General features: G+C 42.3%; 1 protein-coding gene across 6 annotated transcripts; it reads right to left on the bottom strand.

Moving 5' to 3' along the window:
- Positions 1-435: 435 nt before the first annotated feature.
- LOC121474462 (membrane-spanning 4-domains subfamily A member 4A-like) lies at positions 436-25,399 on the bottom strand. 6 transcript variants are annotated; one of them, XM_041727320.1, is made up of 8 exons: positions 18,342-18,526; positions 15,170-15,196; positions 11,893-12,052; positions 10,638-10,766; positions 7,294-7,350; positions 5,969-6,127; positions 4,244-4,345; positions 436-1,274 (listed from the first exon to the last, which is right to left on the bottom strand). In XM_041727320.1, the coding sequence occupies exons 3-8, from the start codon at positions 12,034-12,036 to the stop codon at positions 1,185-1,187; spliced, it is 681 nt and encodes a 226-aa protein (XP_041583254.1). In that variant the 5' UTR covers positions 12,037-12,052; positions 15,170-15,196; positions 18,342-18,526; the 3' UTR covers positions 436-1,184. The 6 variants fall into 6 exon arrangements, with proteins under 6 accessions (XP_041583254.1, XP_041583256.1, XP_041583253.1 ...); XM_041727322.1 differs by lacking the exons at positions 15,170-15,196; positions 18,342-18,526 and adding an exon at positions 25,259-25,399; XM_041727319.1 differs by lacking the exon at positions 15,170-15,196 and having other exon boundaries at positions 18,342-18,525.

Below are 25,399 nucleotides of genomic sequence, written 5' to 3'. Positions count from 1 at the left end.
AGTTTATCACCACTCTGTATTTCCTGATATCACCACTTACTCCACTTAGTCTCTTTCCATCATATCAGATATGACGAGGAACTAGGCAGTACATGAACTTATTGTTTCTAATTTCACTGAATTTATTTTTGCTCTATATACATAGATTGTATTTAATGAGCATTGAGGAAGTAGCATGTATTGCACAATCACATATATGGCACGAGATATAGATTTGATTAAGATAATAATTCTGTCCTATAAAAGAGAGAGAATTCAGGGGGGCAGAAGGAGAGGGAGAAAGAGATGGAAAGAGAAAAAGTAGTGAAGGAGGGAGGAGAGAAAGGTGAAGAGAGATAGAAAACATAAGTGAAATCTGATCCACGAAATGATTTATACTCTATGTTTACTTACATTCAAATCATGGTCTGTGTGCTTCAAAGGACCAAATGTGTATTAGAAGGTATTTTCTATGGGAGAGGAAAAACAGGAAAAGGAAGGAGAGGGGAAAGCTATGCATCTCAATATTCTGAAGGTAAAAAAAAAAAAAAACCTTGCATTCCCACAGGTGAGAGAAGAAAGTCAAACGAGTCGGGGTATTGGCCAGGGAAGCAGAAAAATGTCGTCTTTAGGGAGCCCTCATTTCAGCAATATCCTTTTAACCTTCTGCTGCTGAATCTAATTTACCAATTTAATGTCCTTATATAGAGTTCTGAAGATGGATAAAGACTTTTATTTTTTTATTAGAGAGAAAGAGCATGAGCGGGAAGGGGTGGAGGGAGAGGGAGAGAGAGGATCTCAAGTAGGCTCTATGTTCACCATAGAACCCAATGCAGGACTTGATCTCACCACCCCAAGATGATGACCTGAGCCAAAAATCAAGAGACAGATGCTTAACTGACTGAGCCACCAGGCACCCCAATGGATAAAAACTTACAAGCACCACTGACTCATTAAATGCATGATTTAATCACTTAATTTCTGCTACTGTTGATAAAGAGCCAGGAAAGTGAGTTGTTGAGTTCTCAGGGGAAAGTGAAAATGTGATTCTGAATTTTATGTGTGTGTGTGTGTGTGTGTGTGTGTCTCTGTGTGTGTGTACACACTTATTTATATATATGTAGAAAGCAGAGTTGGATTCTGGTACTTTCCCAAATGAGGTTCTTGCACAATTCTCAGGATGGATTTTCTGGAACATTTGGTTGTCAGTCTGTTGGTGGCATCAAACCTGCTGCAAATGGTGCAGGAGCTGCTGTTTCTGCCATGTGAGGATTTGATGGCATAATCCACACAACCTGTGAAATCAATCAGAATGCCATAGGTGAGTCAGTCAAAACACCTCAGGGCTTCCCTTTCTTGTCCACACAGTGGCATTACTATCAGAGTCTGGTTTTTCTTCTCTGAATTGGGTCTCCAGTCGACTTGGTGGGGTTTCTCTGGCATTCTGGAGCTCAGAATAGATCTTGGAAAAACATGCAGTGATAGCTCTTGGCATGAGGTGCTACTGGCTGTTGCTGTGACCCTGTGAGTGGACGGATCTTACTTGTGAATGACGGTGCCCCGCAAGTTGGAAAGCAAGGGTAATGGGCAATCTAGAGCTCTTCTTCCAAATCAGGTTGTTTACGCTGATGGCAACGACATACCCAGATCATGATTTGCTGGCCAAGACCCAATCATTTCAAAACCACATTGACCCAGAAAGGCAGGAACCACCAGCAAACTACGGAAAATGCTGGTCTTTCTTCCACAGACTCAGTGTGAAATGCAGTGTGTGTGTGTGTGTGTGTGTGTGTGTGTGTGTGTGTGTGTAGGGGCGGTGGTAAATAGAACCAGGAAGAGAAGAAACTTCAGCATTAATGCCTCAAAGACATTGCCCTTCTGGATTCACACCAAGAGATTTGTGGGAACAGCCTTTCCCACCTCTGTAACTCCAGGAGCAGAAGGGAAAGCAGGCCTAGACATCATGATAGGAAGGTTACTAAAGAATTTGCCTCGTTGGGGAGATGTTTTGGTCAATGCAAGTGCAATGCTTCACTTAATGAAATTACAAAGTCGTTAGGAATTGCTGAAAACTCTGACTTCTAGGCTCTTACAATGCGGAATTCCACAAAGAGAGTTAGTCCATCTCTCTTCTCGGGAGCAGGAGGTGTGGTGCAGCGTGGAAGCCTCAAAAGAAGGTAAGAGGTACAGAATGGTGGAGAGGAGCACGAGAAGAAAATAATCTCAACAAACTATTACTATTTTATGATTTGCCTTTGGATGATAAAAGTAACGAGCAACTCTTGGCCTTTTCATTCAGTTCTCGGAAAATATCCTTGTCCTGTTCCGCCTACTGGCTCCCGGTCTCTTCTCTCCTCCCATTTGCCTATCCTCCCTCTCTGGGTGATCTTTCAGTGACCAGGAGGATCTTCTGCAGGTCTCTGGGTAAGAGGTGGGCAGGTGTGCACACACAGGCCTAGACGTTTGAAACAGTGACTTTTCAGTGAGTCCAGGGAAGGTTGCTATGATGAGATAATGCAGCAAAACCTGGCGCTCTCGGGGACGTCTCCATTGGGAAGAATTCTCTGACCCGGGCTAAGAGAGGGGGCCCTCTGGGGGACTAAGGATGGAGAAAATTAGTTTGTCTCTATCGGTTGTGGTAGGCAGGATGCTATGATGATGCCCCTGTGTGATTCCCCTGCTTGAGTATGGGTGGGACCCCTGCTTGTATATGATGGGATACCACCTGGGGGCAGGTTCCTGAGCAGCTGACTTTGAGTTTATCAAAAAGGACATGATTCTGTAAATCTTTTTCCAAAGAAGACACACAGACGGGCAATAGGAAAAGATGTTTACCATCCCTAATCATCGGGGAAACGCAAGTCAGAACCACAAAGAGGTATCACCTAATAAACCTGTGAGAATGTCCAGTATCATAAAGACAGGAAATAAGTGCTGGCGAGGATGTGGAGCTTCCTTTCCTGCTCCTCTGAGGGGAAAGTAGATTGGTGCAGTCAGTGTAGGAAACAGTATGGAGGTTCCACAAGAAATTAAAAATAGAAATACCAGATGATCCAGATATATGTGCTTCTATGTTTATTACAGCGGCATTTACGATAGCCAGGATACGGAGGTAACCCTAGTATCCACCGATAAATGAACGGATGAACGAGATGGGCAGGTATATGATATTGGATATATATATATATATTTAATATATGCTGGAAAAATACTCGCCCATAAAATAGAATGTGATCCTGTCATTTCTGACAAGATGAATGGACTTAGAAGTTAATATGCTAAGTGAAGTAAGGCAGGGACAGACAGATTCCATACAATTTCCCTTACAGTTGGAATCTAAAAAACAAAACAAAGAGATTTTTAAATGGAGAACAAACTGGTGGTTGCCAGAGAGGAGGTGGGTGGGGGAAAGGGCAAAATAGATGAAGGGGCTTAAAAGGTAGAAACTTTCAGTTATAAAATAAAGCAGTTGTGAAGACGAGGAGTACGGTGTAGGGAGTATGTCCATTATGTTGTAATAGCCTTGCCTGGTGACAGGTGCACTTACCGCCATGAGCACTGGGAACTGAACAGAATCGTCACATCCTTAAGCTGTACACCTGAACTAACATAACTCTGTACATCAGTCATACCTTATTTTAAAAAGGGCGTTATTCTGGGCAGGCTTGACCTAATGACATGAAGTATTGAAAGGAATCTTAAAGCATCGGGGATTTACACTCTCTTGCGGCCTCAAAAGTAGAAGTCAGTTGTCGTGAGTTGCTCAGCTGAAAGGAAACCCAGTCTGTATGTTGGCAACTTGAACACCAATAAAAAATAAATTTATTATTTAAAAAAATAAAAATAAAATAAACAGGATTGAAAATTTAAAAAAAAGGAAACTCATTCCACACATTCGCATGGAAGAGGATCAGAGGGGGGTTGGAAGGGGAGGAGGGCAGGGGATGGGGGTGACTGAGTGATGGGCACTGAGGGGGGCACTTGACGGGATGAGCACTGGGTGTTATTCTGTATGTTGGCAAATTGAACACCAATAAAAAATAAATTTATTAAAAAAAAAAAAAGGAAGAGGATCAGAAGCCTCGGCTGAGCCCGCAGCCCCTGCCTTATCAGACCCTGAGCGGAGGAGCCAGTGGGGCTGTGCCCACGCTCCTCACCCACGGAAACCGGGAAGTCATAGATGGGTGTTGTTTAAGCCTCTGGGTCCCTGGAACGTAGGGCCAGGGAAATCTAAAGCCGACTTCAAGACAAGCCCAGTACCCACCTCGTCAGTATGGCAACAGGTTACTTTGCACCCAAAGGAAGAGAGGGACACAGCGATGCAGAACTCAAGGACGTTTAGCAGGATCACTGTAGCATCCAGGCCCTGGGGACAGATTTATAAGAGGGATACGTGAGGACTAGAGACGACAAGATGAAAACACTGCCCGTCTGATTACAAGGCTAAAGGAGAGGCACTGGCCGGAGGTCAGAAAAGACTGGCTCCTCCAAGACGTCCTCCGCCAGAGGAACGGACGGAGAAGCTGTGGTCTGTACAGTGGAACGTTCCATGTTCCTCAGCCATCAGAAAGGACGGACACCCACCCCCCCACCTGCTTCAACGTGGATGGAACTGGGGGGAATTGTGCTGAGCGAGGTCAGTCAGTCGGAGAAGGACAACCATCAAATGGTCTCACTCACACGTGGGATGGAAGAAATAGTGAAAGGGGTTAAAAGGGAAAGGAGGGAAAGTGAGTGGGGGAGAAGCAGAGAGGAAGACAAACCACGAGAACGGCTTTAAGTACGAGCATGAACGGGAGCTGGAATCAGGGAAATCTCACCCCGTTTCCCAGGTCCTCCCTGCATGACCCTGCGGGCGGGAAATCCAAGTTCTCTGAAGAAACTCTCTTATTCTGAGTGAGCGGGAGAATAAGCTTGCCTACTCTAAGCACCGCTAGAGACCTCAGCGGGGAGTACCATTCGTTTAGCAGACAGTCCGGGGGTTATTTTGTTGTGACTAGGCCCCACGCAGGGGCCTAGGAGAAGAGCCAATGAGCCTAGAAGACAGGGGCTTATTTTGTTGTGACTAGGCCCCACGCAGGACTCGTCTGGGATTAGCCTGGGACGGAGAAGAGCCAATGAGCCTAGAAGAACGCTAAGTTTCCAGGTCGGGGTGAAGGCGAGGGGCGGTGAGACAGAGAACTACCTGAGCAGCAGGGAGAGGCCAGAGGGAGCTCGCAGGGACGACAGAGAACAGGGAACTTGTGCTGAGAATGGCCAATCGACAGTGTTTATAGCCTTTTAGTAACAAAGACTCATTTTCATTCGGCCAGGTCTGTGCCGCGGGAACACTCGCTCCCTTCCCTCCTGCAGAGGCCTACAGCTCCAGGACCTACAGTGTCCCGAGCAAGTAGCAAGTTGGAGCAATAAGCCATTAGCAGAACATCTACATGAGGGCAAGTCCCGCAGAGCAGTAGTGAGACACAGCTGGGAACTGAGAACTTGCTAAGAGTTGGACGTTGAGGCCGGGAGGTGCTCGATCTTGCGAGAACATCCAGAGATGTGCAGAGGGATAACGGGTGATTTGCCACTTGTTGGACAATGTTCAAAACAATTTTACTATTATTCGAAAACCAGGACCTCCATCGGGGAGCCCTGGGGATGCAGAGGGATTGTCCTCGGGTTCCCTCTTTAGGGTGGGTAACGGAGTTGGTGCTTTGAAATTCAACAGGAAAATAAATCGGCAACATGCTTAGTGCACTGACCAGCCAGAGTAGGTTCCATGACTATGAGCTTTCTTCCCACTTTCCCTCATCACATCCGGAGAAACAAAGAGAAAGAGGAGATGCGGGCCCAGCTCTTAAAGAAAGATTGCCCTTTTTTTGCAATCATTTTCAGTTTCAAAGTGATTTATTCACCAGTCAGGAACTACGGAGCGTTACGTCTGCCAGAGCCAGGGCTCCCCTGACTTGCTCCGTCCCAGTATCCCGGGAGATGAGGAGGCACTCACCATTAAAATAAACAGGAATGTGAGGCAGGCTCCTGTTTTTGTGTCGTGGCGGCACCCAAAGAAACTATATTTAAAATTATCCAAATGGATTACATTGTAAAAGGCCCCTATTGCGGCCAAGATAGAGCTGGTGATGTTTACTCCCAGGCTGCTTCTGATCTGGGAAGGAAGGAAAATCAATTCAACAATCCAGTGGTATCCACAGGGGTGTCCCCACCAAGCACTTGACACCCACAGCTTCTACCCCCACAGCCCTGCTGTTCTATCTTGAGTTCTCTACTGTCCCCTCACTTGTCTCTCCTCTCACAGCTCTTCCAGCTGTTTCCTGCACAGACCGCAATATGACCCTGTGGTTTTCAAGCTGGAATCCTTCCGATGACACCAGCACAAGAGGAGAAACTCTTTTTTCCATGTTGGCTAGAGATGTCCACGCCCAGCTCCTTGCCCAGCTCCTCCGTGCTCTGCTTCGGGTGCCTGACCCCACACTAGTTTCCCCATGTTTCTTGTCTCGCACGCCTCCATGCTTTCGGTGGGTGACCTCCCTCTGCTCTGTATTCCCTTTTTTTGCATTCTCTTCCCTTGGAGGCTTATTCTAAGAACTAAAATTCTCCAAGAAACCATGAGACGTTTAGTGTGGCTGTAGCATAAGGGAGATTTTAATGGTTCTACCCGGACCGGATGCTAGAGAGACACTTGAGGTCAGATTTGGAAAACCCATGGAGATCTGGAGATCGTGCTCCGGGCTGATCTCTATCCCTTGAGCAAAAAAACCTCGATTATGGTCGTTAGCCAGCAAAAATAGTTGATGAAATCTGGGCCTTTGTCTTTTTGGGCTTTGCGAAAGACATTGGCTTGAGAGTTAGGTTTTAAATTTGCATTTCCTTATTGAATAGCCTTATTGTGAATTCCTCTCATTGCAAACTAAATGAAAATCCTTTCCAAATACAGTTAGAAGATACATTTTAATCAATAGGTCAATAAATATCATGCCACACCAGCACTCGGTGCCACTGTCATGGCCTGGATCTCAAGCTGCAAGGTCTGCTGGCCCATCTGACATTCCCTTTCGGGAATTCTCTGTATTTTCAGAAAGACTCAGCAACCACCTCCTCAAACTATTCTTTGTCATATGAGTAGTTTTCTGACTAGCCAGGTTTTTAGGACAATTTCTGAAAGACCAATGCAACTATGCAAAACTTACCATCTCTCCTGAGTTTCAAAAAACAATCTATTTTCTCCTCTTGTATAGTACATACTTGGTCAGTCCTTCTTCTTTTGGGACCAAAATAAGCAACTGATAGATAAAGAAAGGAAACGTGACTCACCAGACCTTTCGTAGTCCTATTGCCGGCTGCAACTGACAAGGACCCTGAAGTAATAAACTAGTAACAAGAGAAAAAAATGCAGGCAAAAAAACTTTAAACAAATATTTGAAGCCAAGACCTCCTGAAACTTATCGCTACCTGTGATAAGTACGCAAAACAGACCAGTTATATTGGAGAAACACAAAAGATTATAAATAACTCTCTTCTTTTCCCAGAAACAACAGAGAAATTCTATGAGATGGATTCACAAGGGAATTTATCAAGCCTTTCGAAAACATAAGTGCAATGCCATTTAAACTGTTTGAGGGCCTTGAAATAAAAGGAAAGCTTCTAAATTCCTGACCTGAAGGAACCCTAATATGCTACCAAAATTTATGAGTTTATAGCAGAAAAGAAACTACACATCGTTTTTATTTAAAGATAGCAGAAAAGAAACTACACATCGTTTTTATTTAAAGTGACTACTAAAAGTTATACACAGGGATCCCTGGGGCGCTCAGTCGGTGATGTGTCTGCCTTCAGCTCAGGTCATGATCCCAGGGCCCTGAGATCCAGCCCCACATTAGGCTCCTTGACCAGCGGGGCGTCTGCTTCTCCCTCTCCCTCTGCCTCTCCTCCCTGCTTGTGCTCTCTTTCGCTCACTCTTTCTCTCTCAAATAAATAAATAAAATCTTTAGAAAAAGACTATAAACGAAATAGTAGCAAAGAATGTTTCAAATTCCATATTCGATGCTGATTATTTTTTAAAAATTATAATATACTATTCCATTTGACTCCATCAGTCGGGTAATTACTGTCCATTGAGCTAAAACAGGTGGAATCAAGTGATTGGACCCCCCTGCCTTAAACTATTTGATGTTTGAATTTCTGGGTTTGCTTTCCAAATTTGATTTTAAGAGTTTCAAAAACACAGATTTAAGGAGAAAATTCACATACTAATTGTTATTTATGTTTACAATGTTAAGACATAGAATTCAACATTATTAGTGACTTCAACATGATTGATAAAAGATGAAGAGTTCCATTTTCCATAATATGATGGAATACTTGTCTCAGTTTTATCATATTTAAAGAGGAAACACTAGGGCCATCTTTTTAAAGTCAAAGTCAAGAGGACTATGTAGATGAACATGTGTTAATTATTCTTAATATATCAACCAAAATAACTATATAAGAAATATATTTGAGGAGAATGGTTACATTACTGCTATTTAAATATGTTCTGCTGCAGATCTCCAAGAATATGAATTAAAGGCTAGTGTAACTCTAAGGAAATTTGGTAAGACACATAGGAAGAACATTATATTCATAAATTATATTTAAAAACATATATATTTGTATGTGGGTGGGGATTTTTTTGGTAAAGATTTGTTTAATTATTTGAGAAAGAGAGCACATAAGTTGGGGAAGGGGTGGAGAGGGAGAGAGAGAACCTCAAGGAGACTCCACGAGGAATGGGGATCCCAATGCGAGACTCAATCTCATGACACTGAGACCATGACCTGAGCTGAAACCAAGAGTCAGACATCTAGCTGACTGAGCCGCCCAGGTGCCCCTGTATTTGAGTGTTTAAAGACAGAATTTAATAAGAGGACTTCACTTATCATAGCAAAAAATGTATAAAGTTTCTGAGAGAAAAAAAAAACTTAACAGGGACTATAAGTAATGGAAAGGAGTAAAACTTTACAATGTTCCAAAGTCCACAAATGAAACCTTGAACAGATAGACTCATGTGGGAATAATCATCTAGTGTCATCCTGGTGAAAGGTGTCTAGCTGCACTGGAGACTAAATCACCAAAAGTAAGAGATATTTGTGATTGGTTCTTGGTATTGGTTGTTGTGCTATGTAAGAGAGTAAAGGGAAGCACATCACAAGTGAGGTTTGGAAACAAGGTTGGAAGAATGATGGAAGGTAGCAGCAAAAATGTTCCATCAATTAAGCAAAGGCTCATCTAGTGGGATTCCTACGACGGTCTGAGTGATAGCTCAGTTGGCACACATAGCTCCTGCAGTGCCTGGAAATCTACTGAACATGTCGAGAGGAAGGACATAAATTAGGAGAACTGGTTTCCAAAGTGGTCTTGAAATGGAAATTAAAGGGGAAGCAGAAAATGAGAGAGGCTAATGTCTGCAAGATTGAAATCAGAACGACCCTGTTTGAGCCCTGATTCCCGTACCAAATAATTAGGTGATCTTGGGCAAATCACTTAATTTCTCCAAGACCCAGTTTCTTCATTCACAAAATGAGGGCAAAGGTAAAGCCTTTTTCAGAAGTCTGTGATGCTTGCACAAATGGGACTGAATATACAAAGCATTTAGAAGAGTGCTCAGACTACGGTAAGCACTGAACAAAAGTCATTATTGACATTAGTGTCATCAGACGTGTAAAGCATTGTACAGCGGCACAGAAGTAGCACCGCAAATGCTTCTCTTCCAATCTTGCACTTCTGTAAGCAGGCAGGGGGAGCAAAAAGCCAAGTCTATAATAAAACTCTACACGTTCACATCCTCAACTTTGTAGATAAATGGAAACACTTCAACACTACAATATTCTAACATAAAACCAGTGTATACATTTATTTTCCTCTTGTCGCTTGAGAGCTATATCCTGTTAGCACTCTTAATTTGCAGAGAAACTCTCTTGCATGTTATGTGGAGGGAAAACTTTTTACTTCTTAAAATTTCACTCAATTGTTCTTAAATTTCTGAAATAAAAGCAATCCAATAGCAGCTCCATTTGCTAGGATTTGATAGCTGACTATAAATTGCCTGCATGCCAGCCATGTCTCCTATGCTTTCTTGTTAATGAACTCATTTTGTTCATGAGCTTCAGTGAAGCCTTCCCAGCCTACTTGAGGACTGAGTCCCAATTAGTCCAAGCCAACAATGGCAAATCCATTACCTTTGCCCAGAGTTGGTTTGGGAATATAAAGGATCTATGTGCACAAAACGTTGGTGAACGATGAGAGGAATCGGGTGTGATATGCTAGCAGCCATCAGCAATGAGGTCCTTGCACTCCTGAACCAACGCTGGAAATGACTAGCCCTTGGGTTTCTTGCTGTGAAATAATAATGCTTTCAATGTTTAATCCATTCTGGTTTGGGTCTTTTGCTACATATAACCGTAATATATCCTGATACATACTAAATATTTAATCATCCCAGTGTTCTAGGAGTCTTATTACTCCTACTTTAAATGTGATACAATTAGGTCAAAAGGAGATTAAATATCTTTCTCAAAGTTATAGAACTATAAAATAGGGTTGGGATATGATTCCAAAGCTCAGGATATTAACAACTACGTTAGGTTGTCTCCACCTATATCAGGAGCTATTCTACTCACCATCAGTGACCCCACTATTCTGAACAAGTCATGCTCTCCCAAAAGACCGCTTTCTTTGAACGGCAATGTGATACTCAGGTGTATTATTGTGAAGCTGAGGACCATCAGGGCAATCAGGATCTGCACAACCTAGAAATGACGAAGAAAGTAAATCTGATTATATCTCACCCCCTTTCCAATCACTAAGTTACCCCTCTTCTACATCTTTTGAAATAGTTTGGTGGCCCTGATATTTTCCTGTTACCTTTCTTTCATATAAAGGAGTATGGATACATTAACGTACTAAAATTGTCTCTTGGGATATCTATTTCTATTGACCCAGTCATTTTCAAGGTAAAAAGAGTGCACCAGGACCTACCCAGAGATGCTTTACTGACCCCGTGACGCTACTCCTACTGTAGCTCTTGCTCTCCTTTGCACACGCTCAGAGAGAAATGATCCAGAAATCAGGAAATATTCTAGCAAGGAAAAATAATGTAAAGGAAGGAGCATGTGTACAGGAGAAGAAAAAGAAAAGAACACTATGATCTTTTCTTGACATCTGGGCCCTGAGGACATAAGTAAGTACAGGAGTCTAAAAATAGAAGTATTGGAGTATAATTATCCCATGGAAATAAAAGGATACAAAGGGTCATAATGATTTTGTCCCATTGGTTTAAAGCTTGGGCTAGAGCAGCAATGTCCACAATAGCCAAACTGTGGAAGGAGCCTTGGTGTCCATCGAAAGATGGATGGATGAAGAGATCAACCTCTGTAGTCACTCTCCTTCCACTTGCACTAATCTGTCTTTCTTTAAACTGTCCATTTCTTTTAGGCTCACCCCCCCCGATACGCCAGAAGGAAATGCACAGAGAATAAGACTTTTCATCCTCTGAGGTGTAGGCTAAGGAGATTTCCCAGAGATGCTCCCTGGAGCATCAGATATCAGGAGGATCTGTTGGGAGGACACCAGCTAGTGTGCATGTGGCCTTATCTTTTGTTGCTCTTCCCTGCTGACATTAAAGTTATCATGGACCACCCACAACCCCAGAATAGACCCAAAGTCACTGTTTTTTAAATACGATGAGATCAGAAGCAGGATGTAATAGAATATTGCATCACTCTTTAGTTATAGGGCCTGAACATCAAATACCATTATGCTTAGGGCTTGCTAATGTTATCTTGAAGCTAATGGGACAGAGTATTTTTCATCAAAACTGATCAGCTATGAGTTTACAATACAACTGCTCTGCTTCCAGATCTGCAACGGACTTACCCCGAGGGCTTTAGGTTCCCCCTTCAAGAACTTCTCTGATATCCCTTTATGCAGATGTGATCGTAGAATAGCAGTCTGCTCTGGCTGGTACACACCAGAGCCAGTGCCTGGTGTGGTCCCTTCTGGTCCTTGTGTGGTTGCCATGGCAGCAGAAAAGGAGCTACAAGAAGAAATGTAATTTAAGATGAGGCCCTGTTAATGCCAGGACAGCCTGTCGTCTACATTCCCTTTCTTTATTATAATAGCTATTAGAACGTCTTTGCAAAATGTAGTTATTGCAACGGCCGCTGGGAAAGTGGAACAAGACACACTTTACGGAGTGACACAGAGAGACAAAGACACATGGGAAGAGAGGATGCTGTGTGTCATCAAGATGCTCGAAAGAACTAAAGAGAGGGGAATCTAGATAGAATTGAAGTGAATATGCTGGGCCCCTCAAATAGATGAAGTCTGCGCTCAGATTTTCCCTCTCTGATTACAACCATTTCCCCCTTGGAAGATGACTTTATTTATCATAGGAATAAACTACATGGAATCATTTGTGTTCTGATTGTTTGGAAAGTGTTTTATGGTCCCCGTTTACTCCTTGGAGCACGGTTATGTACTCAGAGCCGGAAAGTGCCTCAGAGTCATCTTTACTAAATATGATTTATCAGGAAAGGATGTTGAATTTTGTCAAATGTTTTTTCTGCATCAATTGAGATGATCATGTTTGACTGTTTATGGCATTCTGTTAATGTGGCATATTAATTAATCCATTTTCATATGTTGGACCATCCTTGCATTCTAGGCATAATTCCCACCTGGTCATGGTATATAATCCTTTTAATATGCTGCCAAGTTTGGATTTTAGTTCTTTGTTAAGGATATCGGTACCGATAGATGTACGGGTAATATTCTGTAGTTTTTCTTCTCATGTCTTTATCTGGCTTTGGTGTCAGGGTAATGCTGATCTTGGAGAATGACTTAAGGGGTGTTCCCTCCTCGTGAATGTTTTGGAGAAGTTCGATAAAGGTTGGTGTTAATCGTTCTTTAACTGTTCAATAGATTTCACCAGTGAAGCTATCTGGTCCTTGGTTTTTCTTTGTTGCAAGGTTTTTAATTATTCATTCAATCTCCCTTCTAATAATAGGCCTCTTCAGACCTTCTCTTTCTTCTTGAGTAAGTCTTGGTAAGCTGTGAGTTTCTAGAAATTTGTCCATTTCCTTCAGGTTATCCAAGTTTTGGGGAACCAATTATTCAGAGTACTCACTTATAATCCTCTTATTCTTTCTATAAAATCCAGACTAATGTCCATTTTGACTGATAATTTTAGTTATTTGACTCATCTTTTTAGATAATTTAGTTAAAAGCTTGTCAATTTTGTTGATCTTCTCAAAGAACGAACTCTTGGTTTCATTGATTCTCTCCCTTTTTTTTTTCTTTGAGCTTTGTCAGGTTTTAACTTGTCCTGTTCCTTTTACCCTCTCCCAATTCTGTGGTAGCCCTGAAAACTAGAAGCCTTAGAATCATGGCAGCTGTAGACACCAGCCACCTTACAGCCTGTGATGGGGTTTGAACAAAATTAGAAGTCCCTTAAAAATCCCCATCCCCAGAGACTTGTCACTGTTTGACCTGTTGGGAAGACATCTGGGAAAGCTCTACTCATAGATCTTGTCTTTACTTGCTAGGACTTAAGGTTTATTCAGTGACAGAAGTCCAAACCCCAATGTTTTGTCAAAAGAAGTCATCAGAAATTGTTTTTAATTCACGGCTTCCTGTGGCAGTGATACAGTTCTGGTAAAGAAAAAGCTGGATTACAAAAAAATACTTAAAAGAAATAAAAAACACAGGAATGAGATTTTTGCAGGGATCTTGAAATATTCTTAGTATATCCCCAGGAATCTAAAAGGCCATGCACATGTGTACGTTGTATGTGTGCTCAGAATTGACCTGAGGAGTCCCTAATTCCTCAGTGATGGCTTTTCTTGGGGCTCTGTGCAAGCAAGAAATAACGGCTATAGAGAAAGGAAACAGGGCTGTTAACTGCTGGAGTATTACTGTTGTCCAATGAACATACACATACATGACCTAAGACAAAGGGGTAGGTGACTTAATGGGAGCAGTGGGCTCTAAAAGTTATCTGTTAGGGCAGCCCTGATGGCCCAGTGGTTTGGCACTGCCTTTGGCCTGGGGTGTGATCCTGGAAACCCTGGAGTCCCACGTCGGGATCCCTGCATGGAGCCTGCTCCTCCCTTTGTCTCTGTCTGTCTGTCTCTCTCTCTCTCTCTCTATCTCCCTCTCTCTCTCTCAGTCATGAATAAATAAATAAAATCTTAAAAAGAAAGCTATCTGTTAAATCATTAGCTGACCATTAAACTAATCAAGCATAAATTCTAATGTGTATAGATTACAGAGAATACAGACTTCACAGAAGAGATCTGGCAGTCACAACACAACAACAACAAACAGCAATGACAAATAGCCACAACACAATGACTACATGGAATGGGGGATTCCTTGAGAAGATCAACAAAACTGGAAACTCAGACATCACAAGAAAAATTGTGAGAAGAAATTACTAAAATCAGGAATGTAAAAGCCAACATGTTACCAATCTTTTTTTTTTTAAGATTTTATTTATTCATGAAAGACACAGAGAGAGAGGCAGAAACACAGGCAGAGGGAGAAGCAGGCTCCATGCAGGGAGCCCAATGCCTGGGACTCGATCCCAGGTCTCCAGGATCACACCCTGGGCTAAAGGCGATGCTAAGCTGCTGAGCCACCTGGGCTGCTCCATGATTACCAATCTTACAGATAAAGAAAAAGAATTACAATGGAATACTATGAATAACTATATGCCAATAAGTGAGATAACTTAGATGAGGCAGTTAAATTCTTATAGAGACACTAATGAAACTGATGTAAGAAGAAATGTAGGAGCTGTATAGATCTATAACAAGAACTTAAATTAGGGTTTTAAAAAATTCGTACAAATGGGAAGACCGGGTGGCTCAGCGGTTGAGCTTCTGCCTTCAGGGCGTGATCCTAGGGTCCTGGAGTTTGAGTTCCCCATCGGGCTCCCTGCATGGAGCCTGCTTCTCCCTCTGCCTGGGTCTCTGCCTCGCTCTGTGTGTGTCTCTCATAAATAAATAAAGAAAATCTTTTTTAAAAATCCATATGAAGAAAAACCCATGCCCGTATGGTTTCACTGCTGAATCCTATTAGGCATTCTAAAAATATTCAATAACCTTACTTCAAAAAGTCTTCAAAAAATTGGAAGAGAAAGGACACTTACTAATTTATTGTTTGAGGCCAGTGTTACCTAGAAATCAAAATCAAGAAAAGACTTCATAAAAGATGAAAACTACAGATGAATATCTTTTATGAACAAAGACACAAAACTTGTTTGAGGATCCAGTTTAGGCAACTATGCATCCCCTGAGTCCCCTTTTCAGAAATTCCCCAGACCTGGTTCTGTAGATGATAAGAGACATAGAACAACAGCAGAATATACATTCTTCTCCAATATACATGAAACATATTCTAGGATAGACCATAGGTTTGGCTACAAAACAAGTCTTGAAAATTCAAAAATATGAAAAGCATATTATGCATCTTCTCTGACATCAATGGCATGAAGCCTGAAATCATTAACAAAAGGAAAACAGTAAAATTCATGAACATATGGAAATTAAACAATGCCCCTGAACAACCAATGGATAAAAAAAGACATTAAACAGGAAATTAAAAACTAAAATTAAAAATTTCTTGAGACAAACAAAAGTGGGAACACAGCAAAATTCATAGCAATAAGCAACTACATTAAGAAGCAAGAAAAATCCCAAATAAACAATCTAAATGGACACCCTAAGGACTAAAAAAGGAAGAATAAATTGAGTCCCAACTTAGCAGAACAAAGGAAACAATAAAGATTAGAGCAGGAATTAATGATATAGAGAACTAAAAATCAGTAGAAGTGATTAAACAAACTAAAGGTTGGGTTTTTGAAAGCATTAATGAAACCGACGAACCCTTACTTAGACTAACCAAGAAAAAAGAGAAAGACCCCAAATCAACAAAATTCTAAATGGAAAAAGGTGACATTACAACTGATACCACAGATTCAAAGGTTCAAAGACTACTATGAACAACTATGCACCAACAAACTGGACAACTTAGAAGACATGAAAAAATTCTTGGAAACCTACAATTGACATAGATTGAGTCGGGAAGAGATAGAAAATCTGAATAGACCACTATTCTACTAGTAAGGAAATAAAATCAGTAACAGAAACTTCTCCCAACAAAGAAAAGCCCAGCACCAAATGACTTCACTTGTAAATTTTAGCAAACACTAAAGAATGAACACCAACCTTTCTCAAACTCTTTCAAAGAATCAAAAAGGGGGAAGCTTCAAACCTTATTTTATGAAGTCAGCAATAGTCTGATTCCAAACTCAGAAAAGGACACTGCTAATGAAGATCTTGGAGGCCAGCATCCCTGATGCATGCAGAAATTCTTAGTAAAATACTAGGAAACTGAATTCAGCAGCACGTTGAAAAGACTGTTCACTGTGACCAAGTGGCATTTATTCCTGAGATGTAAGAATGGTTCAACATATGCAAATCAATGATATATCACAGTGATAGAATCATAGAGAAAAGAATCATGATCATCTCAGTAGATGCAGAAAAAGTATTTGATAAAATTCAACATCCATTCATGATAAAAGCTGTTGACATAGTAGACATAGAAGAACATACTCAACCTGATGAAGGCCACATATAACAGGCCCACAACTTACATCATACTCATACATAAAAAGTTGAAGATTTTCTTCTAAGATCAGGGACAAGACGAGGTTGTCTACTTGTAACACCTCCATTCAACATGGTACCAGAAATCCTGGCTAGAACAGTCAGGCAAGAAACAGAAAAACCAAGTATCAGAATTGGAAAGGAAGCATTAACATTGTCCTTATTTGCAGATGATATGATTTTTATATTTAAAAAAATTATAAAGACTCAGCCAAAAACCTGTCAGATCTAATCAATGAATTCAACGAAGTTGGAGGATAAAAAATTAATATATACAAAAATCAGCAGCATTTCTATACACTAACTATGGAATTTATGGGAAAGCGATGAAGAAATTGATTCCATTTGTGATTGCATAAAAACAATAAAGCACTTATGAATACATTTAACTAAGAAGGTAAAAGATCTCCATGTAGAAAACTGTAAGATATTGATGAAAGGAATTGAAGACAGGTATCAATGAAAAAGTATTCCATGTTCATGGATTGGAAAAATTAATACTGTTAAAATATCAACACTCCTGAAAGCCATCTATAGATTCAATGCACTGCCGGTCAAGATTCTAATGGCATTTTTTACAGAAGTAGAAAAAGAATAACCTCCTAAAATTCATATGGAAACACAGAAGATTCCCACTAGCCAAAGAAAACCTGAAAAAAGGAGAATGAAGCAAAATGCTTTCTGTCTTTGTTGCTCCTGCTACAGATGCGGAGAGACCTGAAAACACCCCACTCTTTGTGGGTGAGGACTACCACCCTTGTCCTGTTTCCTAATGTATCACCCGTTCCCTCCTGGGTGCCAGCTGCCAAGGAAGGAGCAGGACGATGGTGGGCTGCACCTCCTTCTTTGTCAAACTGATAAAATAGAAGCATGAAAGGAGGATGGTTGCTTGGGGATGATGATGGGAAAGTCAAAACTGAGCAGGGAGAAGGTCTGGACTAGGAATCAAGAAGTCTGGTTCCTGGTCCTAGTGTGACCCTGGATAAGTCATTTCCCTTCTCTGGGTTTCACTGACCTCATCTGAGGAATGAGTGCATTAGACACAGTTGCCTCAAGCTACTTTCTGATCCCAAGGATGACAAGAAACTACAAAATCTCTTTGCTCAGGGGACTTCCCCACAGGCAACTTTAGTCTATGGCTTAGTGTCTCACGAGTGGTGCCCCCAAATGGTTGGAGAACTAGGTCAGGCCGCAGTGTACCCCATGCCTGCGGAAGATGGGACACCTCACCTTCGCATGATATCATCTCCAGCAGACTCTGCACGTGGCGGGTCCTTTCTGAACGCTCAATTATAAAAATGATGTCAGAGACAGAGAGTAAAGACCACTCAAGAGTACACGAAATTTCTAGTGAAAAGTGCAAAATATTGCTTTCGGCTTCTTAAGAGCCTAGGGATATAGGAATCAAACAACCTCATCCGACATCAGCCTCTAGGAGCCTGTCTTTACCCCTGTCCTCTGCAGCAAAGAATGCTCTGCAACCCCACCCTCCAAACATACACTTAAAGGTGCACTAGACCCACCCCGACCCAGAATACCAGCTCATGCTCTGAAACGTGACCTGATCCTCTCTCGTTCCACTCTCAGGGTTCCTAGAACCAGTGGATGAGAAAACCATCAGCCCCAGAGCCGAGGAAGGCATGTCCCTACCTTTCTTCAAGCCTGCAATGCCTGCAGCGTGTCTTGTGAGTGCCACAGACCCCAGGCAAGTGCCTTCAGCCCAGATACAGTACTTGCCCCCGCTGCACACCTCGGTCAGGTCAAATCTGCATTCCTCTCCTGAGTATTTCTGAACCCCAAAGGCAGTGCTGAGATGCACAGCTGGTTCCTTCTTTTGTGTCGGAAGCGTTAACTGATTTAGTGTCCCTAATATGGGTGTGGGTGTCTGTTGTGAAATTTGCTGAACAAGCAGTGACAGCCTCACACAGTCTTCTATAGGAAAAGAATAGCAGGTACAATACTGTGTAGGTAGTGTGTGTGTGTAGTGTAAAATCACTGTGTATATCAGTGGAAATCAGTGATTAAGGAGTTACTATGGGTCAAACTTTGCTCAAAGGTCTTTATACACACGAACTAATTTAATGGCATTTAGAACTCATTTAAAAAGCTCCTCTTCACAACTTCACACATTTGCACCCCTCTACTCACCTCCCTACAGAACTGCATGTTCTGTATTGTGCATATACACAATTTGACTATGTTATTTACATGAAAATCCAACATCAGGGATGAATGCCTATGAAGTAGCAACATGTCGATGCATGGCAATGATCAATAAGACACATTTCTAAATCAAAGAGGCATCTTGTATCATAGAAAGAGCCTGATACTAAGACAAAGCTAAAGCCAACCATTGACTCCTGGCCTTATTATTTCTCTAAAAATAAGGTTCCTCATTTGTAATATGAAATTGATATTTTGTATGGAGGAGAAAAGTGTCTGAATATGCAGAGGAGACTTCCTAAAAGAGCATCACAGTGGGGACCTGATGAATTAGCAGGAGAATGGAAGGAGGGTTAGGGGAGGGGAGATTCCAATAGAATCAATAAAATGAGGAAAACCAGAGCAAAAGATATCCCTGACCTGCATTTGAGAAACTGAAAGAGCTTCCTAATCGCTGAAGGAGAGAACTGGAGCAGACCTTAAGAGGAGTCAGACAATTCAGGACAATTCAGGGCTTTGGAAAGTATTCTAGTAATGAGAATTTATAAAGTCTTACATTAATGAATGCAATCATCACCAGATTTAAAACTGATTGGATGGATGTTTACTCTGTGTTCAGACATTTACTTAAGATGTGTGTCTACTTCTGTTTTCACGGAAGCTGAAACTGGAGCGCAGGCACGTGCACAGAGTTGCTGTAGGTAAGGCTGAAATCCAGTTTTGCCTAAATTCAAAAGATTGTGTTGTTTGGAATCCTCTGGAATTATCCTTCCCAAAATGAAGGGAGAAAAAGTCTTTCAGAGATGGTAACCTAGGCACCAGGTCGAGAAACAAAGGAAGAAATAACACTGAAGTCCCAGAGTGAGGCTGACGGAAGCCCGGGTTGTGCACAGAATAGATGAGGCCACTTGAGCCAGCGCCGGAGCTACCGCGGGGACGAGAAGTGCAGGAGTCTGAGAGACACTTAGGTAGTCCTCAAGGTCCTACTTGCTGGAAGAATGAATGTGCAGGATCAAGAGCAAGAGCAGAAAGGGTGATACTCAGATTCTGCTTTAGGGAACTGAGTGAGTGATAGGACCATTCTTTAAGGCAACGGACATGGCCAGGGACAGGGTTACAGGTACAAACAGCAAAATTTGGGGCATGTTTAGTTTGGGTTATGTCACGACCTTCAAATAGGGCTGGCAGTTCGGCACTGGGTACCTGGCAGGAGCCAGCCAGCGAGGGAGAGCAGGCTGCTGTTGCAAACAGGAGGATGAGATCCCCCAGGCTTGGAGGTGAAGGCAGAGAAGACCAAACCCTTTGAGAGAAGATGAAACCAGTTCCCAGAGGGCTGTGGAAAGAGAGCTCCTCAAGGTATCACGAAAAGTAGGAAAATGTGCCATCGCAGATACCAGAGGCTACGGCGAGTTTCATGACCTTACAGGAGATGCTGAGATGCCGCACTGGAGACAAATGTCAACCCCCTCTCCCACCCGGAGTGCGCGGGATGGCCCAATCATTAGGCCCAGCAGGAGCTGGCAAGCGCTGCAGAATCATGGAGACACAGTGAGCAGTGGAAATAAGTCATGTGGGGAAGAGGGAGTAGAATCTCTCTACCCAAAGCAAGCAAAGAAAATTGCCATAGAAATGAGAGCAAACACACAGAGTTCAGGTTCCGGGTCAGTAGTTGCAAAGAGCAGGGGAGCAGGGCAGAGCCGGAGCAGCTTTTTAGCTAATTTGTTGTAAAGATTTTGTTGGCGACAGCTGGGTCTCCCTCACCCAGGCACCACACGCCACCGTGTGCAGCCCCCGCCAAGGTCTGAGAACTGTTTTCTGAACAAAATTACGGGTCTGCTGCAGGCAAATACCCAGGATGTGAGTGTTAGGTCTCGGGGGGAAAGCAGAACAGAGGCAAGAATCACGTCAAACCTTCAAAATAACGGGAAGAGGAGAGAGTAGGGAGGCGGGTATTGTGGGGTTGGCACTCTAATCAGGGCCCTGACTGCGTTCTCTAGAGCTGGGATTCTCATGGTGGAGAATCAGAGGGCAACTTGGTTTAGAAAAGCAGGGTGGTCCCTCCCGCCCAAGTCACCGTCTACCTGCAGGTACTTCGTGCCACTCCCCGCACGATCATCACATGCAGGCTGGGTGAGCAGAACGTATATGCGCTGACATGAAAAGCTATTACCAAGTTACAGTGTGACTAGCAGCAGCATTTCAGGAAACCAATACCATAAAATAGAGTAACCAGGTTAAACAAAGGAAGATACAAAATAATAATAATAATAATAAAGACAAAGGAACATACAAACCCTTCTCTGTTTTTTTGGCAACTGCTCTGTATTCTCTTGTCTCCCCTTTATTGCTACATTTTCAATATGTGTATTTTTTAACTGAGTATTTTTATTATTATAGTTCCCCCTTCAATTAGTCTACTGATTATATTGTCTTTTATTCTGTGTTTAGTTATAACCCTAATTTAAAACAAATAACAGCATGTATAACTGACTTATCAAATTCTAATAAGAATCAGAACTTTTATTTCTTCCAGGGAGGCCAATATAGATGGTAGATTTCATTCCAAATATATGAACAAATATATTGTGTATAAGTAATGAAGATTTCAGACAACCTTAAAAAAAAGACCAAAGTTAATTACTTATTATTTAAAAGAGGAAATCTTAATAAATCAACGTAGTTTAAAGAATGAGAAAAGTCGTATCATACAAGTCCTAGAGCAAAGGCTTCTTGATATCATGCAGAGTTAACCTTAGAGCAGAAAGCATTACGGATGCAAAAGAGGAATATTACATCCTTATAAAATTATTACTATAGTCAAAATCTCTAGAAAGATGGAACAGTTTTAAATGTGTATACAGTTAAAAACAGTACCCGTAACAATAGAATTTTAAATGGTAGTTTTTATGTATAATCAAGAAAGGATATATACTCAGAATATAAAGGACTTGTATAAGGATTAGCTTAAAAAGAGACAACTCAGCAGAAAATTGTTCAAGAGACTTGTCCAGGCATTTCACAAAAAATAATACCCAAATGGACAAAAAAGATATGAAAATGGGTTTAATTTCATTAGTAATCAATAAAATGAAAGTTAAAACCATAGTCAGATACCACTGGACGTAAGAATCAGCAAATATTCTTAATTAGAAAGTATCCTAAATACCAGGCTCATTTCTCTGAGTTTTTTTTTAATCATTTTCAATCATTAATGAAAACTTTCAAGAGATGGCAAGTCACCCCTATCTATATAAATAAATTCTTCAACCTGTCTCTCCTTCCATTCTCCAATTCCCGCCATTGGCCAAGCCCAACCAGAAGGCAAAGATCACCTCTACCACTATTGCTTGGTTTCAAAATGGGTCATTCTGGTATTTCCCAAAGTGTTTTGATTGAAAACTAGTCCCTTGAGATACCTTGATGGGTAAAATAGAAATGGGTAGATTCCATGGATCATTAAGCTTAGAAGGGAAACTTCACTATCTTCTGGAAGAACACAATGAATAGTAACTAAGAGAAGTCCTATAAAATCCTAATATTTCATTTAGAGGTATCTGATACCACTTGGGGATATTTCTACTGAATTCTATTGGTTTAGTAAAATAGAGTCAAATGGAGGGAGTGGATATAGGTGATACCTTAGGAGGGAACTGAGATATATCATCAGAGGAAATTAAATTCCAGCCTCAGTGAAAGAGAAAGGAAAAGCCTCAGACATCTGGTATTAAAGATTAGAGCAGAGGAAAAATGTGAGGACAAATATATTAGAAACCCGGAGGTCATGTAAAGTTGAGGTGATACATTTAAGCACTGATCTTCATTATGTCGAGTCTAGGAAGGATATTGCTTTGCTTTCTTTTAACAAAAGATTTTTTTTTCTAGTGTTACATAAGTCCGAATTAAAAGCACAAACACAGCATATTTTTCTGTGTGGGCTTCCTCTATGATGATGAACACAAATGGTTCTGCAAATAGCAGATACGCAGAAAAGAAAGGTATTCTCCTTAGGAAATCACTCCGAAATGTTTAATAAATAACCTCAGACACTTGTCCCTATTCATGACTAATATATAAAACAACCACTAGAGACCCATATAGACAGTCGGTTCAGTGACAGTCGCCCAACTAACCCACACCCGCACCAGAGCCAGGTACGCTCACCACAGTCTCCTCTTTACCATTGTCGGCTCACTCAATTCTGCTCATTTATTGCTTTGCAATAATTTTGCCAATTAAGTAAATTAGGTTTTTACTTGAACTTCTCGGAGGATGTCTTTCAGACCAGTCATGCCATATGCATGCATACATACATTTCATATAAATAAAATGTTTTAAAAAGGTGAATTCTAAAGGCCTACAATTTCAGGGAAATCTAATATCACTTTTTTTGAACACCGAGTTTCACAGAAAATAATAAACATCAACAGTCTGTGGCAAGTAATTCCCCCAACCCTTCTGTTTTTTCGAGAGTTATAAAGACAGGGGGATGCCCAGGTGGCTCAGAGGTTTAACGTCTGCCTTTGGCCCAGGGCGTGATCCTGGGGTCCCGGGATTGATTCCCACGTCAGGCTCCCTGCATGGAGCCTGCTTCTCCCTCTGCCTGCATCTCTGTCTCTCTCTCTGTATCTCTCATGAATAAATAAATAAAATTTTTAAAAAAGAGAATTCTTGGTACATTGGATTTTATCTTGTGACATTGGGACAGGAAAAAATAAATTCCACAAAAAGCTAAATAATATATCTTAGAACTTCTCCAAATCCAACTTCAGTGGCTTGATACAATATCTCTCGGTTTCATTTCCTCTAAATTCCGAACCCAGAATGATCAGTTATCTCAAGTTTCCTATCGTATATTCATTAACCCAAACAGATGCTATTCCCAAGCAGCCAATCATTATAATACGTTTTATTTTTAAATATATATATATATATATTTTAAGTTTTTATTCATCCATTAATGAAAGACAGAGAGAGAGAGGCAGAGACACAGGCAGAGGGAGAAGCAGGCTCCATGCAGGGAGCCCGACGCGGGACTGGATCCCAGGACCCCGGGGTCACGCCCTGATCCAAAGGCAGAAGGTCAACCGCTGAGCCACAAAGCTTCCTTGAAAGTGTTTTGTAAACTGTCAAGCACTAGGCAAATGCAACTGATTGCTGCTTTCCCCAGGCCATTCCCAGCACAAATGCTCACCCAATGAATTATGAGGTTGGATTTCTACGTTTCAATACTTCTTTGAGACAGAATTGACATGTGCCGCCCTATCGGTTCCAGGTGCGCAGCAGGATGATTCGACATTCGTACACGTCGCAAAGTGATCACGGCTGTCCCCACACAGAGTTACATTTTTTTCTTACCATAGGAGCTATTAAGATCCACTCTAGAGAAACGATTTGATAGGCCAGTGAAGCCTGACTCAGTAAGATGTGAGCTCTTGCTATGAGTTGTAGGAAAAGGGTATGGAAAGCACAGGGGCAGGAGCTAACAGGGAGCAGAGGAGGCCAGAGGCGGCAAGAGACAACCAGAACCAGAGACCCGCTGCCTGCCCCAGAGCCTGTCGCGGGGCGGGAGGACGGGGAGGGAAGGGGCCAAGAGGAGAGAGGGCAGGATTCCACGGGAAGGCCCAAAGTTCATTTCTGCTCAGCTGCTGAACCCAGAAGGCAGGCCGGTGAGGTTTTGTCTCTTCATCCTGCAAGCCAGGAGCTGAAGGAGACTCGTTCTACCTGCCAGTTAGGGCCCCTGCTTAGTCCTCGTGGCTTCCTGGGCCAGGATGCACAGCTGATCTGACCCCCCCACCTGCCCCCGCCAGCGATACCACCTCCCACGGGTATCTTGTGACCCTGACTTCTGCACACCTGAGCGCCCTAATGCACAAAGTGCAGGCCCTGATGCAGCCTGGTCTGCAGCCCCCTGTCTGCCCCTCGGCGGCTCACACAGGCAGGGCTCGGGGTCCACATCTTGTCCAGTGTGTCCGGTAGCAAAGAGCAGATGGTGCCTGAGATAAGCCCGAAGCGCAGGGGCATTTTCTCAGGTCTTTACCCTGAGAGCCTGGACATAAGTGTCCTAGAGTGTCCCCAGCCTAAGAGAGCCGCACGGGAAGGCGACTCTAGACACCAGCTGCGGAAACACCAGGGACAGCAGCAAGACTCCAGCGGATCCACAGGGGCTCAACCCCAAATTGGGATTCAGGCTCCCTGTCACCTCTTCTCTCCTCCCTGGAGGGGAGGGAAGGGAGTGAGCAGACACTTGCTGTTGTCTCCTACGGGTGCGTCCAGTCTCCACGTTAGCCCTGTGAGCCAAAGCCAAGCTCCATTTCATCCTTTCTCCCAGGATGGGGGCCCGTGTGCCCCAGTGGGAAGACCTCAGGGCAGCAGACGTGAGCTCCAAGTGTAATCTGGCCACTCACCACTGTGTCTCTCCAAAATCTCCTCAAATCTGTAAATTTGGAGTGAAAAAGCAAACCGTGCAAGGTTGTCTGGAGGGTTAAGAGAAGCATTTGTCCCCCCAGCTATGGCTTCTGCTGGGGCCGCGTCCTTCACAGTCAGCC

This window comes from Vulpes lagopus, chromosome 13, assembly GCF_018345385.1.
Source record: "Vulpes lagopus strain Blue_001 chromosome 13, ASM1834538v1, whole genome shotgun sequence".
NCBI classification, from domain to species: Eukaryota; Metazoa; Chordata; class Mammalia; order Carnivora; family Canidae; genus Vulpes; species Vulpes lagopus.
This window is presented reverse-complemented; position numbering and strand designations above follow the sequence as displayed.

What these genes read in the sequence shown, in the direction of transcription:
- LOC121474462 (XM_041727317.1), bottom strand. An exon ending in CATTCCTGTTTATTTTAATG is followed by an intron (nt 4,346 to 5,968) that starts GTGAGTGCCTCC and finishes ATCTGTCCCCAG; the next exon opens with GGCCTGGATGCTACAGTGAT. An exon ending in CCTGTTGCCATACTGACGAG is followed by an intron (nt 1,275 to 4,243) that starts GTGGGTACTGGG and finishes TTGATTTCACAG; the next exon opens with GTTGTGTGGATTATGCCATC.